The 24,942-nt window shown below is 44.1% G+C and overlaps 1 protein-coding gene across 6 annotated transcripts in view; it reads right to left on the minus strand.

The window, feature by feature from the left end:
• Positions 1-24,942, minus strand: part of TBC1D1 (TBC1 domain family member 1) — a 1,125,494-nt gene that overhangs the window by 2,964 nt on the left and 1,097,588 nt on the right. For all 6 annotated transcript variants that reach the window (XM_086963988.1, XM_086963987.1, XM_086963991.1 and 3 more), the window contains one exon: positions 21,362-21,535. In XM_086963988.1, coding sequence (XP_086820114.1) covers positions 21,362-21,535 — 174 coding nt within the window. The remainder of the gene's footprint in view (positions 1-21,361; positions 21,536-24,942) is intronic.

The following is a 24,942-nucleotide window of genomic DNA, read 5'->3' on the forward strand; positions in this document are numbered from 1 at the left end:
CTTTTAGTGCGGATAAGACATCTACATATGATACCAAAGCATCAGAAAGAATTGAATACAACTCCAAAGCGAGTCCAATCCATTGTTGAACTGATAAGAATGCCATCTCATACACGCACTTGTAGATTGTTAATCATTCTGGATTATACAGTAGGCCAGTTTAACATTGACGTATTGTACATCAAGTTTCAGACAGGCAATGTCTAATGGTAATTGCACAATTCAATGGACTTTGATGTTCTCCCGAGGAATTCATGATGGAGGAAATGCAGATATGTAGTACACCGCTTAAAAAATGTGATCATAAAAACAATTACACATGGCAAGGCAGTTCAGTGCAAAAACAATCATGAAAAGTAAAATAAAAATGTCTGTGGTAGAACATTTCTTTACATCTTTAAGTGAAACTAGCTGGGCAAGGTGAGTTGTCTGGTCAGATGTTTACCAGTTAGCCGCAGGAGTTTATGTATGTTTATTCTGATAATTAGAAACGAGGCAATAAAATAAGAAAAATATGGATACTAATGGGGAAAGCATTTTAGCATAACTGGTGACTTGAAGATCACCTACAATTCCATCAGAGCCAGTCTCAATATTAGACCCAGTAAAATGGTAATATAATTCATGAAATACCAATGACGACTTTTAAAAGATTTTGGTGCAATGCAACTGGTGTGGTATAAATCTTTGTCAACATTTCACACCCCAATTTAATTTGTGTCGGTTCTTCAATAAACAAGGCTAGAAAACATTATACTACTATTATAGTAATAACAATGCTAAATAAGGTTTCTTGGTTATATATTTCTCTTCTGCACAAAAAGGATAGTGCAGCTGTTATTACAATATTTTCATTCCTGATAATATAGGGTTACCGTGTGCCTGGTGTGGAATCAGAATATAGTTGTCTGAATATCATCCGAGTATCATGTCCTAAATATACAAACATATTGCCCCATTTGGATTTAATAACTGAAAACCTATACCCAATAGGAGGATATTTAAGATGTCAGACGTTATTTCTTGTTTATGAGAGTCTGGCATAACACGATCCTGGAGCTGGCAAGGGCACTATTCCTTTTGACTTAATAAAATGTTTAGTCCCTCTCCCTGATCACGAAGACATAAATACCTTTCTTTTCATTCGGAAGTTTGTCAGTTTCCCTTAATCAGAATCCGAGTTAAATGGTGCTATTTATCAACTTTCACCTTCCTTCTTTCTACAGCTTTTTTTGTACCCCATTATTTTCTTACTTTTGGAAGTCTCTGCTACGACTTCACTCTTGGGTTGACATCCAGCGACCAAGCCAGGTTTCTTAAATCATTGTTTAGGGGAATGGGCCTAGAAGGCTGGTTTATAGATATATGTATCGCCTGACACTCCATGGGAATGTTCACTGTGATAAAATGTAATGCTCTTGGTGCTATATTGTCCAGCTGGGGCACTGTGTACTGGTACCAGATGTTTTCCTAATACTCCTTTTAATTGGGGCAATGGGCGCCTGTCCTCCATGTCTTTTTTTTTTTTGATAATCAAGTTTATTGATATTTAGCTGAAGACAAACATTTGCATTGACAGCAAAATCAACCACATTACCTCAAGGACCATACACAGTAAAAGGCGATGACATAGACCTGAGCATCGGGTCCTAAATTAGGCCCCTGTATAAGTCTAACAGGATAGATATGAATACACACAACAATCAAGACAATAGGTTGAGCCATTTACCCCAGATCTTTTCAAACATTTCAGGGCAACCCTGGACCTCAAAGTGGGGTTCCTACTGGGTCGAGCACCAATCCACCCCCCTTCACCTGTCCACCATGTCTTACTGACAGAGTACCCCTTGCTTTGCAAAGAAGATAAGGTGAAGTAAAGCCCATAACCCCCCTACAGCCTGCAATGTCAGAGGTTTGCGTTTCCATTTTGAATGAAAAGGGAGTACTGAGCTCGTGTTCAGGTCCAACCCTCCTGCCTCTCGACTAGTGGCCCTTCTTCGTGGTAGACAGGTCTGCATCACTTCATACCCTTAGGTTTTTTACTCCAATAAGGACCTTGCTTTGCAGGTCACACCCCAGCTTTTGCTGGAGTCAGATGAGGCTCCCGGTGCATTTCTTCCAGGTCGTTGTTGGAGAAAAGTACCTTGATAGAAACGGGATGTTCTTCCAACCGTCATGTACCACTACTCCTCCTCAAGTTTCAAATCTTGCTCAATCAAGCAAACAATCATTTGTAAAGCGCACTACATACCTGCAAGGGTCTCAAGGCACTGTGTGTAAGGGGTGGGGGTGGGGGGGGGGGGGGAGGAGGGGCGCTACTGATCGAACAGCCAGGTCTTGAGTATCCTCCTGAAGGTCAGCTGGTCTTGGGTCTGCCGCAGGCTCAGTGGGAGGGTGTTCCATGTCTTGGCAGCGAGGTGGGAGAAGGATCTCCCTCCAATGGTTGTTCTTCGGATACGCGGGAGAGGTCGGCGGAGCGTAGCTGGCGGTTGGGGATGTAGAAGGAGAGCAGTCTGTTGAGGTAGGCTGGGACGGTCTTGTGGAGTGCCTTGTGTGTGTGGGTGAGGAGCTTCAAGGATATCCTCTTGTTGATGGGGAGCCAGTGCAGGTTTCTCAGGTGGGGGGTGATGTGGCCGTGGTGTGGTATGTCAAGGATCAGTGGTGCCGAGGAGTTTTGGATGCGCTGTAGTCGTTTGATGAGCTTGGTCGGGGCTCCCGCGTAGAGGGCCTTTCTGTAGTCGAGTCTGCTGCTGACAAGGGCCTGGGTGACTGTCTTTCTTGTATCTGTCGGGATCCATCTGTAGATCTTGCGGAGCATGCGGAGGGTGTTTAAGCAGGAGGAGGAAAAGGCGTTGACTTGCTTGGTTATTGAGAGCGTTGAGTCGAGGATGATTCCCAGGTTGCATGCGTGGTCGGTGGGTGTCGGGGTTGCCCCCAGTGTCGTCGGCCACCAGGAGTTGTCCCAGGCGAAAGGGTTGGAGGCGAGGATGAGGACCTCTATTTTGTCAGAGTTCAGCTTTAGACAGCTGGTCTTCATCCAGTCGGCGACGGCCTTCATTCCTTCGTGGAAGTTGGCTTTGGCGGTGATGGGGTCCTTGGTGAGGGAGAGGATCAGCTGAGTGTCGTCGGCGTATGAGATTATGTCGAGGTCGTGCTGTCGGGCTACATGTGCGAGCAGGCCATGTAAATGTTAAACAGCGTCGGGCTGAGGGAGGATCCCTGGGGTACGCCTCAGATGATCTTGAAGGCTTTGGAGCGGACGCTCTGGGTTCTGCCGGAGAGGAAGGAGGTGGTTCAATCCAGAGCTTTGTCTCGGATCCCTGCGGTGTAGAGGCGTGCACGTAGTGTGCGGTGGCAGACCGTGTCGAAGGCGTCAGAGAGGTCTAGGAGGATGAGTGCTGCGGTCTCGCCATTGTCCATCAGGGTTCTGATGTCATTGGTGACGGCGATGAGGGCAGTCTCGGTGCTGTGGAACCCTGACTGGGAAGGGTCCAGGATTCTGTTTTCTTCGAGGTATCGGGTTAGCTGTCTGTTGACGGTTTTCTCGATGACCTTGGCCGCGAAGGGGAGCAGAGAGATGGGCCAGAAGTTCTTGAGGTCTTTTGGGTCTGCCTTAGGTTTTTTGAGTAGGGCGCTGATCTCGGCGTGTTTCCAGACCTCTAGGAAGGTCGTGGTCTCGAGGGACAGATTGATGATGTTGCGCAGGTGGGGTGCGATGGAGCTGCTGCTCTGTTGAAGACATGGTGCGAGAATGGTTCTGACGGAGAGCCGGAGTGGATTGTGCGCATGGTCTTGATGGTGTCATCGATGCTCACGCTGGCCCAGGCTAGCAGGGGGTGGGTAGTGGTCAATGGTGTGCAAAGAGTCTGTTGTGTTGCTGTCTGTTAGGGCTCTCTGTGTGTTTAAGCTGTCATGGATGTCTGCTATCTTGCGGTGGAAGAAGGTGGCGAGGGAGTCGCACAGGGCTTGCGACGGCAGGATGTTGTTGGTGTTGGGGCTGGGGATGGAGAGTTCCTTCACGATGTTCAAGAGCTCCTCGCTATTGTGTGCGTTGTTGTCGAGGTGGTCTTTGAAGAAGGTCCTCATGTCTGCTCTAATGAGGTGGTGGTGGTTGGGGATGGAGTCCTTGTGTGCTGCGTGGCTGTCCGGAGTTTGTTCATTGTGCCTTTTCTTCTCTAGTTTGCGGCAGGCTTGCTTGGAGGCTAGGAGTTCTGGGGTGAACCAGCTGACCCTCTTAGTGGTGTTTCTGTGGGGGGGTTTCTTCAGCGGGGCGAAGGTGTTGGCGCAGTCCTCGATCCAGCGTCTGAGGCTGTCGGCAGAGTCGTCGGTGTTTGAGGGCTCGGTGGGTGGGCTGAGAGCGAGGTTTGCGTGTAGTTGGTCTTCTGGGATGTGGTGGGTTCCTTTCACATGCCACGTTTGAGACATCTTCTCAGAAATGGAACACCATGGTTATTCAAGCTACATAGGTCTTAATCCCACCATACATAAGAGATATTCTACAGTGTGTGTTCCTCAGACAAATGATTAATGTTGTATTACTATGTAGGTATCAGTATAGAAGCTGAAAATGGCTCTGGGCTCGCAGAAACCTAAGCCGGTATCTGCAGACATACAGTACTGCTTGTGGTATATTCTCCTTCACTCCTTCATTAACTGGGAGCCAAAAACAATCTACCACAAGTCTTGGGGATTTGAGGCTGGTAGTCCTCCCTATGTGCAGTTTCCCTTTATGTCTTTGATACTCTGCATTGCAGAAATGGTAGGTTACTCTAGTTGGTTGAACAAGTCACGCAGGGGTCTACATGAGACCTGCAAGTCATAGTGGAAGGTGCAGCCACTGCCGCCATGACCCAGCTCTGGTTGCCCAGTATGTGCTCAATCAGGCTTCAGCAGCTGTGCCTGAAGACTGGACTTTGCCAGCAGCGTCTAAACAGGATACACAGTTAACCTGCTGTGGCTGGTTCCTTTGGACCATGTCGCAATACTAAGGAGCTGATTAGCTAATTGCTCAGCAAATAAAAAACTAAATTTCCCAGCAACCCTGTGGAGTGGACATCTGGCTATTGCAGGGATGAGACGTGAAACCCTTGGTCATAGGCTCGTCTTTAGTGGCTCTTCTGAGGAAGATTAAAGGGCGGTTTGGTTCAGTCGAAGACTACAGCAGTCTGCTTGTTTGCTGGTGGAAGCTCTCCTTTGACAATCAGCATCCCTAGCAGGGCACTTTGTGGGCATACTTGAAGCCCTAAGGCCAAATGGTGGATTTAACCTAGAACATTTTGTGAGTGTAAATACTCATACAAGAACGGCTGGTATATTCAGGTACCTTCTTTGTGTGATTCTTGGTGTGAGTTAAAAAGTAAAACTGTGTTGAAGTATTTTCTTTGTTAGGTTGTCTGATGAAACCCAAAGCTTAGTTTTGAAACAGAGCACAAATGATGGGGACCCTAATTTTGACTTTATTGTTGGTGCCCAGTACATTTTCTGATCTTTGAACCCTTTTCCTTTCTGGGAACGCAATTTGTGGTCAGTGAGGTAACAGACAAGGAATTGGCACAACACAGCTGCTGTTTCACATTGAAGTTGGAAAGCTGTTACCTGACAAGTTGTAAACACTAAAGAAAGTAGTTAGCTAGGTACAAAAAAAAGAATCTGGTCTTATTGATTTTACTAGAGCAGCTGCTGGGTTGATGTCAGGCTTGCTGTCATTAATGCAAAGGTTTGCTATGGATTATTTGGTAACTATCCTTCTGTGTTGCTTGCCATAGGTTTTCCTTCTTTTCCAGATCTCTTTTCCATCAGCACCCTCCTCACAAAAAGAAACATCTTTGTTGCTTACAAAAGTAGCCTGTAACGAATGCTGGAGTACAAGATTGATTCCTGCTTTGGGTGTCAAAGAACCCAGGTGTAGGAAGGTGGATATCTGACTATGGTTACCCCCAAACCTTTTACCTGGTGTTTAGCTGGTTTTTGACATAGTTGGCCTGGGATGCTACTATTCAGAGCCCCAGGCTAATTGCCCTCTCCTTAAAATGGACTCCATGTACCTGAGGTGCATACACAATTGGAACTGGTTCGCCTTATAGGCCCCTGTAACAGTGTACCATAGGTACCCAGGGCATAGGTGTAGCCAAGGCCTACCAGGGGCTGCAGCATGTATTGTGCCACCCCTGGCCTGGCCTCCATATTTTGACACAACTGGCTGATCACTCAGCTGGGGTAGGTTGGTGTAATCACCTCTTGCTTAGATATAGTATCCCTATATCTAACCTTAACTGGACACATGTTAACCTATAAGCCATTCCTATGAAAGGCCCCTGCAATCCTAGGGGCAGAGTGCGTGGTTTCATGTGAGATGGTGCTCTAGCATGAGCTGAGCCTGTCTGCAGCTGTCGGGAACAACTCCCTTAGCTGTTCCGGGATATTGCCATACCATATACTCTTAAGTGCATTATAATCCTCGCGGTTATATGCTAACTTTGGTTTGGCTTTATCAAAACATGTCGAGTAAGGTGTCATACGATTTGGAATACTATCCCCTCGACAGTTCTGTCGACAGGGATAGCATTCCACCCTTCTAGAGGGACACAACATGTACATAGCCTTAACCCCGGTTAAAGTTGCCACCACAGACACAAGTCTGACCTCCTGCTGCTGGGAGTCCTTCCAGCGAGGGAGGCTTGGACAAAGGGTTTCCTGCCTTGGGAGGAGCGAGCACCACCCCAGACAGGATTTTGTGTATTGGGTATTGGGTAGGACAGGGCTGAATAGAATCAGACATGCCCGGGGCACACAAGGTGTCCCCGTGCATAAGCCAGTCCAAACCGGTCCTGGGACTTTCCAGACCCAGGCCTGGCGAGGAGCTGGACAAAGGAAAGGGGTGTAACCGCCCCCCTTCCTGGTCCCACCCAGAGGAGGGACCTAGCAGGTGATCCACCCCTCAGATTGGGAATAAGAGTGGGAGCAGTGCCATAGCACCTCAGATCATCCTGAATCAACTTGACACTAACAAGACGACTGGACTTAGACATTCTGCTGCACAGAAGACTGAAGAGCATCTCCCTTGTGGCCTAGGAGTGGCCACCCTGTGAACACATGCACCATCCAGCAACTCGACATCTGCTTTGCCGCCGCCTCCCGCCGGAGCCCGAACCCAGAGCCTGACGAGCCCCAGACTCCCAGACTTCTCACCGCCCGATCCACAGTCCTTGCAAAGAAGGGACCCGTGGAGGCACCGAGAGACGTGGCACCGGACATCTCGAAAGACCCCCGAGAAGCTGACTGCGCTGCACCCGAGGCACCCTCGACGCTGTGCTTTGGGGATTGAGAAGCCCCACAACCGAGCAGCCCTTGCACCGAACATCAGCCCCCCAGCATCTCCACGATCTGCGTGGGGCCCTTTTGCATCGTGCCACTCGACGCGCCATCCCGGCCACTTGCCACGTGGTCAGCGGCCATCTTGGCGACGAAACCTACAATCTACACTGCGGGTCTGGTTGCTCCAGACTTGCCCTCGCTCCTGTAAAAGGGAGCACCCGCTCTGACCTTGCTGGTCTGAGTGATCAGCCTTTTTCACTTCCTGGGTGGCTTGCATTAGCCAAGGCCTGTTTGCTCCGATCAAGTTGCCGACACCGCCATCAGCTAGAGCCTTCGTGGGACAGCTCGTGATCGACTCCTGGACGTCCTTGACCTCTTCGTGTCCACGTGGCTGCTGAGAGAAGCTACACCTCATCACCTGTTTGCACCCGCCATCGCCTGGTTCCAATCTGGTTCCACGGTAGTCACTGGCTAGTGACTTTGAACATTGTCCCCTCTGCTTTCAGGTCTTCACCACTTCAGATCCACCCTTGGATCCACCGGAACTCTTCACATCGAGCCGCCTGCAGCATCTTCAGCTCCAAGCACCATCGACCTGCGTGACGAAACCCGACACTACTTCGCACCTGTGCACCCGCTTCCTGTGGGTGAGGTAACTCAGCAACGCCGGTGTTCCCACACTGGTATACACCTCTAGTGTCTGTGTCTAAAGTTTCATCCTTATCGGTCACTCGGAAGGTTCCTAAAACACTAACTTTTACGCACCATAGACAATGCATTGGTGAATGCGTGCACTTTAAACACTGCACCCGAGTCCCGCGGGCCTTTCCCGACTTAGTCACTGCTAGTCCCGATCAGCTCCAGCGATTCCCAAGGCCCTAGGCCTACTTCTTTTTCGATTGGTATCTCTTATACCACTTTCTTAATATATGGTTTGAGTGGCCACCCGCCCTCATCCATATTGTGCAACTTTTGTGTATTTTAACTGTTTTGTTTTAACGCTTGTGATTCTGTGCTCATAAAGAGTATAGGGGATATTTGTAGTTAATAAATATATATATATATTTTCAATATATATATGTGTGGTGTCCTTTCATTTGGTATTCAAGGGGGTTGTATATGGTAAAACAGCTTGCTTCACATGCCTTTCAGAGTTTAGCCTAAGACTGCTTTGTCCACGCTACCACTAGGATAGCTGGTCTATAAGGTTGACTTACAACCAATCATCATAAGGGTTGCTTGGCATGGTACAAGGTGATCACTAGAACTAGTGAGCATCATATACCTGGCCAACTTCTCACACCAGGTTCAAACACGAGACTCATTGGTTGCTCAATCATTCTGGGCCACCTTTCAGAACATCATTTTCAAATACTGTGACTGAGACCACCTTTAAGCAGACCAGTGCTGCCCCTGTTCCAATAGGAACAGTCCAGGGGCCACATGTAGCATGCATTTTACCCAGTACTTAATTTGAGCCAGTAGTTTACAGTGCTCAGCACTGGCACTTAATTGTCAGCCCCGGCACTTAGGACAGCTGCCACATGGTGGCACGGTTTGTGTAATTTAAGGATGAGCAGAACAACAGTTGATTATTATTTCAATATGCATTTAAAACAACTAATGCCTGTTGCCAAGTCATTCCTGTTATTTTGGGGGACTTCAAAGTATGAATTGTCATACTTGTTGCAGTGTTATGGCTTGTAGATGTGTAGGTACTGTCACTGGCAGCGCGGACGGTGGCAATGGGTGGTGCAAGCTGCGGAGGCCTCCTGAGGAGGGCCCTGGCACTTATATATTTACAAATTAAGCACTGATTTTACCAGTCGCAATCGGCCCAATTTGCAGAATCAGGCGTTTTAAGGAAAATGGGCTGCATTAAAAAAAAAAAGGATCGCTTTATTTAAAAGCCATCACGGACATGGTGATCTGCTGACCTCAGCAGGACACCATCCCCATGATTTTACTGATTCACAATGGGTCGCAAATTGCGACCTACCTCAGTAATATTCGTGAGGTAGGTCAATTTGCAACTAGCTTAGAATCGCTAAATGAAACTAATGGAGTTTCATAAATAAGAAATAGCGATTACCTAATTGCAATTCACAGAAAATCACAATTAGGTAATCGCTATTTCCACTATTGATTCATGTGTCCCCAGGTCACTTCCAGATGGGAAGCCAAGCCCAAATGGGAAACCAGTTTTAGGCTATTTAGGCCTCGCCAATTAGATATAGCTTTATTCCTGTGGCACAGTGAGCTCCCCGGGAAACGGCCACTACAACGAGGCCGTTTCCACGAAAACCTTAACCACGCATGCACTACACCACATGCGTGGTTACAACGAAAGCCTTTACCACGCATATGTTTACTACGAGGTACGTAGTAAAGGTATGTGTGGTAAAGGGTACAATTAAAAAAGGGGGGGTTAGGCGGGGAATCCCTCCCCCAAAAAATAAAACTAACCTCAAGTCGAGATGGCCTGGCAATCGGCGTCGTATAAGAGGAAACGGAAAAAGAAACCGCTTCCTCTTTACGACGTATGACGTCACCACGAGAAAATACGTGAAGAAGGATTAGCGTGGAACTATCATTCTGTTGTAACGCATGCGTGGTAAAGGCATGCGTTACAACGGAGATCGTTGTAAGAACATACAACCGAGCTCCCCTTCTCATAGCGTGTCTACTGCAACAAAAAACAAAGTGAAGGAAGGAATGCTAGAATTAACTGCAGCCACTTCTGAACGCTCAGGGCCACATGTCGGACCATTCCTTTTTGCTCACTATGCCACTCTAAACAGAGACCAGCCAAATGCAAATGGGCCTTGGTCCTAATCCAATAAGAACAATCCAGCTTTAACTGCCAGATCAGGTCTCTTCCAAATGGTTTGTAAATAGGCGTTTCATACAGATTTCAGTTAGATGCCTAACAGATACAGTTTATTACATTTTTAATATTAGGCTATAACGGAGGATTCACTTTGGCCGAATATAATTCCTGTGCTTAAGGTATGCTCTCCAAATATGTTTTTTACTGGCACCTTCGAAATGCAAAGCTGTGATTTTCAAAACAGTCACATCACTCTCTAATTCGAAATATGAAAACTATATTAAAAAGTTCATTGCGAGGAAGGGAAAATATATTGGCATGGAAATTACTATCATTCCCACTGGATAAGGAAGACATCCTACTCGCTAAAGATGTGCTTGTCTGATTAGAAAACCGTTGGATGGAAATGAAAAATGGGGAATGCTAGGAGTCGAATATACAGGTGCCATGAATAAAATGTAGGGAGGAGATGAAGCCAAGTGGTCAGAGCCGCCGACTTAAGAACCAGGGGGCCCAGGTTCGGATCTGAGACTAAGCCCTTGGCTCAACATCGTGTGAGTCTGAGCAAATCACTCAATCTTCCCTGTGCCTAAAAATGCTGACTGTAACGTGTGAAATTAATTTGTGTAATCCCTTGATCTACATGACCTTTCAGATAGTCTCCCAGCCCTCCCATTACCATCTAATGTGGAAGGCTCAATTGCTTCCTAGCTAGGTTTGTGCTCCATACATACAAAATACACGCACACATTTTAGGTCAGAGGCTCCACTGACCAGTTTTGGACGAACCATAAACCCGCAAAGCAGAAAGCATTATCTGACAAGCAATACCTTTAAATATGTATTGATGGATAAATAATGCTCAGAATAACCAATAGAAGAATATCTATACATGGGAGCGATATGTAATTTAGGAGTGTGAATGTGGAATAAAACTTTACACAGACTTTTGTTCACCATCCTTTGGCCCAAAACTTGGGATTTTCTGATATACGTGGATAGTCAAGCTTGAGGGGCTCTATAGCGTGCACTACATTTGCTTCTATCAGAACAGAAGTCAATTCTCTAATAGCTAAAAGGCATTACATGTACCCAAATCTTTGTAGAGTACAAGCATGAAACCTGTAGCCAAAAAATGGTGAAGTAATCCCAATAATCCCAATAATGGATTTAGAGTTTTTCAACGCATCAAGCCACTTCTTAGAGTGGTAAATCTATGGAATTTACAAAAATTCAAACCTTGAACTCCTTGAGCTCAAGTACATTAATGGCAAAGACACCGCGTATCCCAATTGCACCTTGGCAGCAAGCTCGTGTTTAAGATACAGCATAAGTAGACTCCTACAGTTCAACACCAACTCTCCCTTCACAATTCTCAAAACCTGAATTCAGAATGCCTGTTCAAGCACTTGTCTTAGTCCACCAGGATGAATACAACATCTTGCTTCCAGACACCAATCTCTTGGTTTTGTAGTATATATATGTGGTTGTTTGCGCTTCTCATCGCACAACTTGTAACATTTGACCTCATGGTTCAAGATTTCGACAAGTAGCTGTAGTCACTACATCGCCGTCTGGGATGCATTATGAAGAATGTCCTAGCCTTCTACAACTACATTGCTCTTCCATCCCATTTGTACCACAAACCCTTTCTCATTGGCACTGTTATACGCTGCACCTAGATTTACACTTTATGGGAATGCGTATACATAGATGGGTATTCTTTCACAAAGATTAACAGTCATATATGTACAGACACTGTCACCCATATACACTGAGGAATAAACACACAAGCACACACACAAAACATACGGGATGATCACACAATCACAGAGAGCTCACAGAAAGAACACATGGACAAAGGAATGGATGGACTGAGAGAGTAATGGATGATGTCCGGTGAGTGGATGTAGACCGAACTGATGCTGGAAAGATGCAGGCGTATTCCTTAGCCACACTGCTGAGGACACTACAAGAAAAGTGAAGAAAAGAGTGACAAGCCAACACTCATTCAATTCTTGTCCTTTTTCGCTTTATGACTTTCAAGGGTGGATTGAATACTTTAGGCTCCATGAGGATTAAGTATTTACCCTCTTGGGAATGTTCACCAAAATGTATCATTTCAGTGTACATGTAAGCCCATTCTGAGATTCTTTGATATACCTGTTTATTTATCTGTATTAGTACAATTAAGTGCATGTGACTTTCTAGAGAGTGTATGGGGAAAAAGTTGCGTGTATGGGGAACAAGCATATACAGTCCTGAGCTTTTCTTTTATGAATCAGTCATCATAAGTGTTCATTCAAATTGTAAAATTCAAGAACCTGAAAATACAACTCCCAGAAAGAGCATTTATTAAATGAATGCTCAGCACTACAAACATTGTGCTTCATGCAGATGGTAAATTTAGTTAAATTGCCATATAGAAGCTTCACCTTTATCACCTTCTGTACAAAAATATACATTTTGTGCATGTGACTTTGTTGCCAACAAGAACACCATTGGTACCTATTTTTCTGGACATCAACTTAAAGCGCACTGACAGCTTATCAGCGCTACGTCCCCTCATGTACTGGATAAAAATCTGGACCACTGACGAGCTTATCCACTACAGACTGAGCCTACAAGAGCTAATGCCCTTTGGTATTGTAAAGGATATCCCTTGGTTCAAACACATTGCCACCTAGTTTAAAAAAATAGGACTACTAACTTATTGGGAAAAACCAGAGGAGCTAACGAAATCCTGTAGCAAAATAGCAAAGCGTCGATTCTGGGACTATCAACGCGAAGCTTTACTACAGGATGCAGTTTAGGACCCTTATCCATAAGGTTCCTCCAGTTCAAAGATGAGCCCAAATTTTAATCTTTTTTATATGAGGTTTACCCCCGGTGGCAAAGTCATTATACCTCAAATTTAGATATGGGGTCCTACAGACCAACGTTAAAAAATCCAAATGGGTCAACAAGACTCCTGAGAAAGACTCAGACAAATGCAGTTTCTGTAAAAACGTTACGCTGGTCAAGGAAAATGTTACACACATTTTATTTTTCTGCCCGGCCTACAAAATCCCGAGGGAAAGATGGATCAAACCCTTATGTAATACCCTCAAAGTAAGACACTATAGGCAGGCAGAACGAATTTTCCTATCAGACACTGCATGATGGATAGTATTTTGTCTGTCTAGATTTCTTATGCGTGTAATGCTCCATAAAGCCAAAAATGGCTTGAAACTGTAACTTTAGTAGACCATTATGCAAGCAGTTAGTGGATAATATGTAGGCTGACTTAATATCTTAAGACGACACAGGTTTTTAACATATAATTGGTGTGCAGTAACAACGATTGGGTGTTTGAATAGTAATTTTCCTTTTTTTTCTTTAATGTCGTCTGAATAGTAAGTTTTAATTACAATGGAATGTATGAACTAAAAATGTAGTATATACCCGCTTATCTAATTCTTCCTGATGTAAATATGTTATACTTTTTTATTCCTTTTTAACGATTTTAGAAATTTTTGATGAATTGTGTAAACCTCTCCCCATTCATGACATAGGGCCTAGTTCGTTATCAAAAATCTTTTTGCTGTGACGATGATTTTTAAACTGTAATGTGATGTACTTTTATTATGCACTTTTATGGTTTAGAAAAAAAAACGAAATAAAGTTTTGAATTGAATTGAATTGCATGTGACTTTGACAATGTAACATACTGCATTTCATCCTCTCAGGGAAATTAAATGTGTTTCCTAGGCTGGCAAGTCAGAAACGAAAAGTTGGAACAATCAATCGAGCAACAATACGCATACATCTATTCTGCTTGCTTCTCATTTTCATTACCCTGCAATTATATTCCTCTACAGACAAGAAGTGTTCCATAAAATAATTAACTATAATCGCATATCAAGGACGAGCTGTTGAATCAATCTGAAATGTATGCCTTATTTCCATCTGCTAACCAAGAGATAGCCAATCATGATATTAAAGCAAATGCCTGATGGATAAATGGATTCTTTGAAAGCAGGTGTTTTTTATAACACCTTCCAGTGAAAATAGCAGAGACCACAGTATCATGGTCAAGGCAACCAATTGGCATTCCTTCAAAAAACTGGAATTCCTCTATTACTGTAATAATCTGAAAGCACGCCCTCCTTACATCTATCTGCAATTGATTCAGCATGAATGATGCAAGAGTCTTTAAGATAAACCAGTAACTAATGCCACTCTACAACACTATGTTACGACTGCCAATGTTCCGAGAATGCCCCTTGATGGAATGCATGTCGCGATTCTCGAGATGCAGGAGTAATTGTCTGTACCTCAATCATGCTGAAAAAGTAACTAAAGCCAATGTGATGTGTTCACTGGTGGGGTGGACCATTATGGTCGTAGCCCGGAGGGGTGTTAGTGGACCTTCCCATGAGCTGTACACAGGTGGTCACTCTCGTGACAATTGGGGGTGGGACTATTTGCAAAATAAAGACGCCTGGTGTGTAACCGGGAACTGAACAGAGTATCTCTCTTATGCTGATGGTTACTTACTCGGTGTTTGAAGATTCTTGGACACAACAGCTAATATGGAGATTAAAACATGTATCACGGTTCTAATTTTTGTTATCTTTGCAGTACTTAACAATTAAAAGAAGGTCTGCAACATCTTTAATTAGCAAAACGCCATTAGGAGGCTTGCTGCTGTTTCACCAGCAAACCATCTTCAAGCATTGACTCAGTTTCTTCAAAAAACTCTGTGGTTTCCCCAGTGAAAACGTGGCCCTCGATTATACCCATCTACCTAATCTCATAGCAGAAATCCTGGAGCCCATCCGGTCTCTGAAAACAGTAAGTATTCACCGTGTAAACATATTAGTTTCACACATCTCCAACTTTGTACACGAGATAAGTGGTTGGTTGTTTTCGAAATACAAAGTGTCCAAAAATATAGGTAACTTGAAAGAAATATTAACGAGGTTTGTAAACAGTGTTGCTAATCTACCACGCATTTTTTAAGGAGAATTAAAATATGTTTTCTCTAAAGCATCATTCAATAAAATGTGTGACGTCGACATGACATTGCAGAAAATCTACCTATAAAATGGAAGTGCTCATTTCGAATTTCTCATCACTTTAGTAAACAAGGTAACTGAGGCACAGTGAGATAAAGTGATTGGCTCAAGATAACACAATGCAGTTTAAAACTGCGACCACACTCTTGGATTATAATTATACACAATGTTTATTTACAGTAAACTATTGTAAAATCACTTGAATGCGTTAGAGCACTTATTCTATCTGTCAGAACAAAGGACACACCCTCCCTCAGAAATCAAGGTAAGAAAAAGATCCGCAACAATGAGATCTCTGTAAACAACTCTGAATACCACAAAATGAATGGGTAAAACAACTTCAGTGCTGCATTAATTTTTGAGAAATCATTTGCTGTAAACATTTTAAAACCATGGATGAATCCGGACTGTCGATATGCATTGGTAAAAACAAAAGGGTCAAACATGGCAGTAGCATGGCCATATGCTTTCAATGGTGACAGTCTGATAGTCTTGCCAAATTTGAGAGACTGTCTAGCAGCACACATGTTAAAGCAGGGGTTGAATGAGCTCTAACAACCATCTTTCTCTCCATAAGAGTATTAAGAAATAGCAAAATACACAGTACAGCTGTAGGTGCCTAGAAAATCCCATGCACAGAAATACAGCATCATTATTGAGTGACTAGAAGATTTGATCAACGAGCCAGGTTTGAAGCGGCAAGAATTGTCTGAGTGTAGGATTTTTTGATGGTAAGTGAAAGCTTGATCCACAGTTTATCTCTTAACACTCCAAAATACCTTTTGCCTCACCTGGAGCACTTTCATTTAGAAACTACACTGAATTGGAATGACCCTGAGAGAAGCTTAAAGTCAGGAATACATATGCGGAAATTTAGTGGCGGACATTTAGGATGATCAGAAAAAAATATCTTGTGCGTAATCCACAACGTTTTAAAATGGATCTTTTCTATAGGTAACAAACGTAGAATTCTGAGTACACCTGAGATGGAATGAAATTCGTATAGACCGAAACGGATAAAGCTGCAGCATTTAGAACATGCTCGAGTCTGTGTGTTTTTGGAAAATATTAGCACAAAAATCAGTGTAAGAACAGATAAAGATAATTGCCACCATAAACCAACAGATTTGAGTCAAACAAGAACTGAGATTTCCAACTATGAAGACAGCTGGTTTGGCAACTTCTCCCATGAAATTAGGTCAGAGTTTGTTTGCGAAAGATCACACAGGTAATATGCATGTGTCATCCGTGTCCATGGCACTTCTTTCAACACCCAGGAACTCTATTTCTGGACACCTTACACTGTTTCATGCTTGATTAGGAATATTATACAATGCTATGACTGAGAAGTCTCAACAAGGGCTAGGTCTCACTGCCAAAGAAGAGGTGGCAGCTGAACACATCCAGAAGAAAAGAGAATGATCCAAATGTCCATAAAAGAGCGATGGAAAGGCCAATATAAGAGACAAAAATCATACAAGACTCCAGGAAAAATGTTTTGTACTTAACGAAACAACATATCTAAAAACCAATCTAAAAACAAACTCCATATACATGAGGTAGAATTTAGGCTTAATGCTTTTTTAACCTTCCTAGTAGAATATTCCAATGCTGAGACAAGAACAGAGAGATTATGAGCATGAAAAGAAAGTGGGGCAACTGCTGGGCATACAACTAAGACAGCTATGTGAGCAATGCTTGCGGTTGCCAATAAAAAAGGCTATAAACTCATCCCCTGGAAATTTCAATATAGTTATCAGTTTATTTTTTAGTCTGCAATAATTCGTCTCAGCCTACTCCACTGCTATGATTAATACGGGTAGTGGAGTAGGATGGAAGGCAACAAATCACCATAAATAAAGAGATTGGGCAACTTTTCGAGCAACACAGTGAGCATATCACTACCATCTGCCACCCCTAGCCCACTATGGAACAACATTACTAATGACTAAAGATGGAGTGAAATCCAAAAGAATGATATCCACCTTGCATTTGATGATCTCTAGCATTAGAATCCAGCTCAGCCCGCAGTTTGTCTGGAAACACCAGCACTACTTCCAGATGTGTGAAGGAATTGGCAGTCCCTACAATGTGTGACATGAAGTGTAGAAAGAACGGTACTGAAGGGCTGCATGAATTATTTGGGCCAGCCGTTGCTTCAGAACGTTCTATCGTTATTATCGATGTGTCCGTGTTAATTTGCTGTAGCCCGGGAAAAGATTAGTTTATGTCCCCTACAACATTACAACCCTCAATACCATCTCTGTTTCGGCAGCACTAACTACAATGGAATTCATGGAAGTCATACAGATCCCTGGGATACTAGTGATACTGCAATTGAGCTCCTAAAAGACTAAGTAGCTGCATTCTGGCCCACGTTAACTGTGGTGGATTTACCGCTCATGGTCAGCATAGGAACCAGGCAAGGCTCTTGCCACCCATGCTTTTTTTCCTCGCTTTAGATTCTCTGGGAGCAGACAATGGGAAACTCCACTGATCAACGGTAGAGCCACTCATGCTGAGTAACAGAAGGTAATCTTGTATGACAGAGAACTACAACTTATGTTACCATAGTATAGACCCTCTATGTGTACAAACTGAAGGCCAAGGTTGCAATATTCTTTAAACACTGAGTTCACAGGGGGGACTAGGTGAGGAATAAAACCATGCAGTTAACCTGGTCACCTACAAGAGCATGTACAGCAAACTAAGAGTTTACTTTGGTGCCCAACAATCCTAAATACCTAGGTATATTAGTTAACAAGGGTTGAAGACATGGTGATAGAAAATATGCAATCCATGATTGTAAAGACTACTGGCACTTCACCCAAAGTTCTCAGTTTCATTTTCACTCTGGGGCAAGGTAAAAGTGCTTAAAATGCTAACTACTCTGATTTAAACTACTACTACTATTTGTGGAAACTACAGCTGAAGATTTCCCAACTGATCCTGCAGTCCACTGCCAAGTGCACTGACATCTTCATATTTTTAAATATGAAGAGCTTAAAAACTTCAGTCACCAGAAGAGCCAGAGGACTACATATCTCTGCCACAGAACCGGATTACAAGGCCCTCCAGCTCTTCAAATGTTTTTAATTATCACCACAATCAAAGTTTAAACCAATATGATTACTAATTGAAAAATGCATACTCTATGATTGCAGAGGCATAGATGTACTCCATCATTCGAAAAACTGCACCCCAAATGGGAATTAGCTAGATGTTACATTTGAGACTGGATCTATGGGTCTCAGCCCACAACAAGCTAAATGTTTAATGGTTTATACTTCCAAATGTCTCTTCGTATAAAAATGTTGACATACTGATTGAAAGTAGAAAGCCAATCTGGGCTCTGTAGTTCAGAAAGGGGGCAGCATGCCTCTTAACCAAGCAAGCAGGCAGACCCGTATACAAGACTCTGGCATAGTCCAGTCGGGATGTGATCACTGTTTTCTGTGACTAAAACAGAAGCAAGAACAGAAACTTTTTAAAGACCACAATAAAGCAAAACACAAGCCTACTACTGCCGTAATCTGTGGTGCCAAAGTCAATTGCGTGCCAAATGGCAATATTTCGATCTTATCTGGATTTCACTGAAGGTTACTGGCCCACATCCATTCAAAAACTGCCCCAGATCGCTCTTAAAAGCAACTTCCTGTGCCTCTGTTGTATCTTTATCCGCATATAAATACAACTGCTTGTTGTGAGCATAGGAGACTATCCTAACACTAAAGGTGTCCACCAGAAAAGCCAATGCGGGAATGCAAATATTAAATAGGGTAGGGCTAAAAGCCGAGCCTACAGAACTTCAAACGTAAGGGCTTCATAATTGGAGGATTGTGGGGCCATCCAGACAGCCTAGCCCTCCACGCCAGTGCCAACCCCCTAACTCCAATGCTCTCTACGTGATGAAGGAGGAAAGTATGCAACACACTGTCAAAAGCTGCTAATACATCTAATAAAATTAGGCCAGCCTGTTTTCTCTGATGCGAGTGCTGTCTCAGTACTATGTCGATTACAGTATCTAGATTGTGAAGGATGCAATATCAACATTTGCTGATAGTTGAAGACTAGTTTTCCAGGATTTAATGGGATGCGAGGAACAGGGAAACTGCTCTAAACGGAGGGCCACTAACTGAAGTTTAAAAAAAATATTTTTAAACAGTGGAATTACTGTGGCCTGTTTCCAGCAGGAAGGCACATTTTATGATTAAAGGTATGTGTTAAATAGTTGATTGAAATTTGGGTTGATGACCTTCGAGATAGCTGTCAGAAATGGAAGGAGGATTCAGGTCTTCGGAGGAATACGACTTACACATGAGAACAGCAAGTCCTGACTTTCCCAAAGTGATCTGGGAGAACTCGAGCAAGCCACGGACCCTGGGCTTACTGATATTCTACACCCTCCTCTCTATACTCGGTATAACAGTGCTAAACTACAAATTAGAAACAATGTAAGACTTTTGGCTACAAAAAAGTCAGCTAACTTACTGCACAAATCTAAGGTAAATGTTCCAGACAATCTTGAAAATTTCATGGGCCTGATAGCAGCTTTGGATATTTTATCCTCAAACTATCAATCTGGTTTCTCATCATTATCAACTTCCTCATAGAGCCCCTTGGGGCTCTACTCACTTATAAGTTACATAACGCTAGTTGAAAATTCCTCCGCTCCAGAAATCTAACACTTCAGATACTATCTTCACCTCATTGAAACCTGGAAGTAAAGGACCTGCCTGAAACTCACCTCCACCAAGATAGAATTCCTGTTATTTCTTTAGAACAACAAGAAACAACTTGCTCAGGCTTGGTTTAATGACCTGAACTTTGATGGCTTTGAACCCCAACTTTCACCCAATACCAAGTCACTGGACACAAACCTCAAGCCTAAGGAGCCTATCGTCAAAAGAATAGACAGCCTGGTGCCACCTCTCTCAACTTAAGAAAGAGAAACAGTTCCTCACAGGAGGCAACTTCAGAACTGCTATTCAAGTCCTTATACTCTCGCACCTGGATGGTGACATAGCCCTGTTCCCCAACCTTCCAGACTGCAGAATTGTCCCTCGAAGGGCATCCTATACGGTGCAGCACATCTCATCCATGGCCTGAAGAAATATGACCACAAAACCCACATCCTGATGGAACTCAACTGGCTTCCCTTGACAACCCACACTGTCTTCAAAGATTATCTGCATCATTTACAAAACCATCATGATACGCATCCCCTCCTACGCAGCTGACAAGCTCATCATCCGCAAGGACTCGCAGCACATCCACAACGAGGACATCCTCAGACTAGAGACTAATAAGTGCAAAACAGAAAAAACAAGGCATCAGGGTTATTCCATATGTGCACTCAGGATCTGGAATAACATCTATGTATCCATTCGGGATTACCCCAACCGTGCTCCAGTTTAGGAAAGTTAAGTTAAAGTTCATAGATTTATACAGTGCAGCTTAACACCCAAGAGGGTATCCAGGCGCTGTCCATGGGCACGGGGAGATTAGGTGATTTGCCCAGAATCACAAGATATTGTGCCGAGGCCGAGACTCGAACCTGGATCCCCAGCTCCCGATTCAGCAGCTCTGCCTGCTGCGCCCCATCCTCTCCAGGAAAGAACTAGACACACCTCTTTAAAGAACAGCACATCATAATGCAGTTAGAGTCTACCTCTGTCCGAAATCATTTGATGACTTTATATTTGCCTTTGACCCTGTATAGCACTCTGCTGCCTAGTGGCTAGATTTCTGCTATGCAAATACCACATACTTAATGCATGTCATACCTAGTTATTATCAGTTTGTGTCAAAGGTGCTACAATTGAATTTAACTAATGCAACCTCCATACTCTGCACAGCTAGTACAACGTAAATGCTACATTGTACTCTTGGATGTACAAAGCATGGCACTTGACACACTATTTCTAATCCAGAACACAAAAACATTAAGATAGAGTTTATACAAACACACTGTGCCACAGGTAAAGTCCTTTTCCACTCTAAAGCGGTCTCCGCAGGGGTAAAATAATAAATGATTAAGAGCAAATGCAGCAGACCATAATATACACACAGTCCAGCTTGGACACGACTCTGTGCACACTGTAAACTGACAGACGGTTAATGATTATCTGTCCAGAAGCAGGCGGGAACTTCATACCTGCAGCTGCTCCAGCAGGTCAAGGTTCTGTTTGCGCAAGCTACTGTTTGCCTTTTCTAATTTATCGATCCTCTGATTGTCACTCAGCGGAGAGGCGTCTATCAGTTCGTCCTGCAGCACATAGTACTCCACTTCATAGGCCTGCAGCTGCTTGGAAATGTCCATCTCGAACACCTGCTCAATAAATAAAGAACAATATATTAGGAAGCATGGACAGGAAGGTGATCACCCTAGTATACTCTAAAACTGTTGTGGCTTCTCCCAATGCGACGTGGTAGCGCAGCAGCGTTGGAGGGGGAGGATACAAAAATACAAACACAAAGAAAAACTGTAAAAAAAAAATAGATTACCACTTACCCGACGCTGGGTCCGCCGTCTTGCTCCTCCCGATCCTTGACTGGTGCACACTACGCAGGCTCCCAGATGCCAATCCAGATACTGCTCTCATGCAGGGAATGCTATTGCCCATCATGAGAGAAGCGCTGGGATTGGTCTGAGCAGCCTGGTTTGCCACTCAGACAGGGCCTGGGAGCCTGTGTGTTCTCCACACAGCTGTGCAACACTGCTCGGGTTGGAGAAATGCTAAGTGCGCATGTCGGATTGGCCTTCTTAAGACGGCCAACCAAACTGACATACACACTTAGCAGCAGCCTCGGATTGGTAATGCGGGCACTCGGGCAATGCCCGAGGGGCCGGTGTCGGAGTTCCTGCTGTGAGCTGCTTTTTTGAGCAGTCTGGGGCCGATTTGGGCGGTGTCTCTATTTTCGGAATACAGCCAGCGGCCCAGTGGGTGGCTGAGTGGCCTTTTTGCAGGCAGATGGGCGCTCATTACCACCCCCCCCTGCCACCGACACCGCCGGTCCCCCACACCCGGTTTAGCAACAGGCAGAGGTATCACTCCCTTTGTCTCGCTGGCCGGCCCCTTAATGTATGCACATACTGAGCGAAGCAGGGGGCCTCAGTAGAAGTGGCCTCACTTGTTTTCAGGTGCGTTTCACTAGTGTAAACTAATGCGTGCATTTTTTTAAGCCCCCCCACCTACTCCTCCTTCTTTTTAATGAACTTACGCTGAAGCAGTGATTTGAGGAAAGGCATCATGCAAATGGGGGCCGATTTATTTTTGTGTGCCAAATCCCAATCCGACCCTGCTTAGCAGTGCCCATCACTCTTCCTCTCTGAATCCCAGGATGGCCTGGGTCTGCCCTGTGACTTGCTATCCAGCAGAGGCAACAGTGAAAAATAAAATGATGACGTTTTCACTGTTGCCTCTCGCAGCAGCAGCGGGGTGATGCTCCTCGCCATAGTGGAGGAGCTGCCCCTGCTCTAAAATAGCTAACTCATTATGAATTTAAAGAGCATCTCGGAGCCGGGGATGCCAATTGTAAACATCATGCAAACAATGATAATCATGGAAGGTAGAGAGTACACACGAGGCATTTAAATAGCAGTACCACTGTAAATACAGGTTTGTATCTAACAGTAGTGGCATCATTCCAAATGCTGAGGACCACTAGAAGATGTGACGATGGTGGCCAAAGTCTCCCATTGCTCACAGTGCAGTACACCGCAATATAATTCATAAGTCTTAGGGTGAATGGGGGTGTAGGGCTTTTCGTGTGGAGGGCCCCCTGCATTACATTCCGTCCAAAAGCAAACATACAGAAATCAGGAAACATAACGTTAAACACAAGAGTCCCATTTTTTAAATTCTACATCACAAAATACAGCATAATGTTTATGACTTACTGCAATCTGGTTTACATTCAGGTAAAAATCTTACTGTGTACACTTGGTACCTACAGTTTCTGAACATTATGGATCTCGGTTCTGTTCCAGTGATTCTGTAGGTAGGAGGTCCCAAAAGCATGTTCATTATGTTATTATTTAACACAACCACCTGTAGTCTTTTTACACCGAAAGAGTCAGAGTTAGAGGCTGGAGTTCCTACCAGTTTGTCTAATGGTGGCATTGAACGTTCCAACCAACACTAAATGACCATGAGCCAAGCTTTCTATTTTGTGGAGCAAGTTGGAAAAAAAATAGTTTCCTATCATCTTTCGGCCCATAGAGGGATATGATGGTGACAGAGTCTTCAGTTTACCTGTGATCCCTGGAATCCAACCCAGCTGGTCTCCTGTTAGCATCTAGCTTAAATGGTAGGTTCTTTATCAACAAAATGCTTACTTACTCCTTTTGTTTTGTTAACAAGTGTGCATTCTGCAAAAAGGCAACCCTGAGATCTTTATCATGGAGCCATTCTAGTATTGCACAGCATTTGACTGGTGTGTTAGAACCTTTGGCATTTGGGGAAACCAGCTGGAGACCCACTGCCATCGAGGAGAGAGATGGTGCTTGCTTCAATCCTGATATCACTGCCCCAACCCTCCCACTCTCTACTCAAGAAGGATTGTTTCTGGGCTTCTGCCCTAAGAACATACAAGACTGGTTTGTAAGAATCATCAGTAGAAATTGTCCCTCCAAACACCTCCCCAGATCCTCGTTTTATGTTTTTACATCTAGACAGTAAACTGCTATGAGTATGAAACCAACCAGAAAAAAACGCATTATCAAGAAAATCAAAGCATATCGCCTCCATGGATGTGTTTTAGTATGATTCTGTAGTAGTGTCTGGGAGGAGAGGCCCCTTTATCTCAGATACATCTGGGCCAATAAACGTTTGGTGTCCATCTAACGAGATAGGGTACTGGATGGTGGTACTTAGGATATAGTGTCCTCAAGCGTCTCTAGGAGGCCAGAAATCGCTTGTATCACCCAAATATCTTTACATTCCCTTCACCAACAGTTAGTCATCATCGCAGGTGGCTGCTTGTGCCTGCTTCTCCACCCTTCAACTCACATTTAATGTTTCTCTACATAATTTTGCTGTTGGTGGTCTTTACCATCCCTGTGCAGAAACGTTTTCAACTGGTTGCAGTTTCTGTCTCTGGCAGGTGCCGCTGTGTCAGTAAGATGTAGGAACCTACAGGCTTCATCTGGGTCATGAGTGGTGTATGCTTTGCCAGTGAAGGTGAACATTAGTTTAACAGGATATCTCCGGCTGTAGGCGATCAACTTTTGCGAGTGGCAGGATTTTGCACAAAAACCTACTTTGCTCAAGGATATATCACCCATGACTCATCAAGCGCAGTTATTGAGTCCTTGCAAATATGTATTGGGTTAATTGCTGTTGCTCCCGCCATTGCTCTCTTTTTAAGTTTGAAAAAGAGAAGCATCTTTTGCACAAACTGTTTATGTGGCAAGTTCGGTTTAGTCTGATATGCAGAAAAAAACTCAGCTCAACCTCCATGTTGGCATCTTCAGAGTGGATATGATGTGCCTTAACATGTGGCTTGAATCAGGGATTGGGACATAGAGGTTGACGCCCTGAATCCTGATGCTGTTCTACTTAGACTGATTTTCGCAATCCTCTCACTTATCTATGAAGAAGCCAAGTTAAGAATCTAGTGCCACCACCATTTCTGTTCGGACATCTTGTTCGTGGGCCTGCTCTGCAGTGATGGTTTGGACCTGATTGAGTCTGCTTTTGACCTTCTGCAGATTCTGGTCAGTTTCAGAGTGAG

Source organism: Lissotriton vulgaris, chromosome 3_2, assembly GCF_964263255.1.
Source record: "Lissotriton vulgaris chromosome 3_2, aLisVul1.2, whole genome shotgun sequence".
Taxonomy (NCBI): Eukaryota; Metazoa; Chordata; class Amphibia; order Caudata; family Salamandridae; genus Lissotriton; species Lissotriton vulgaris.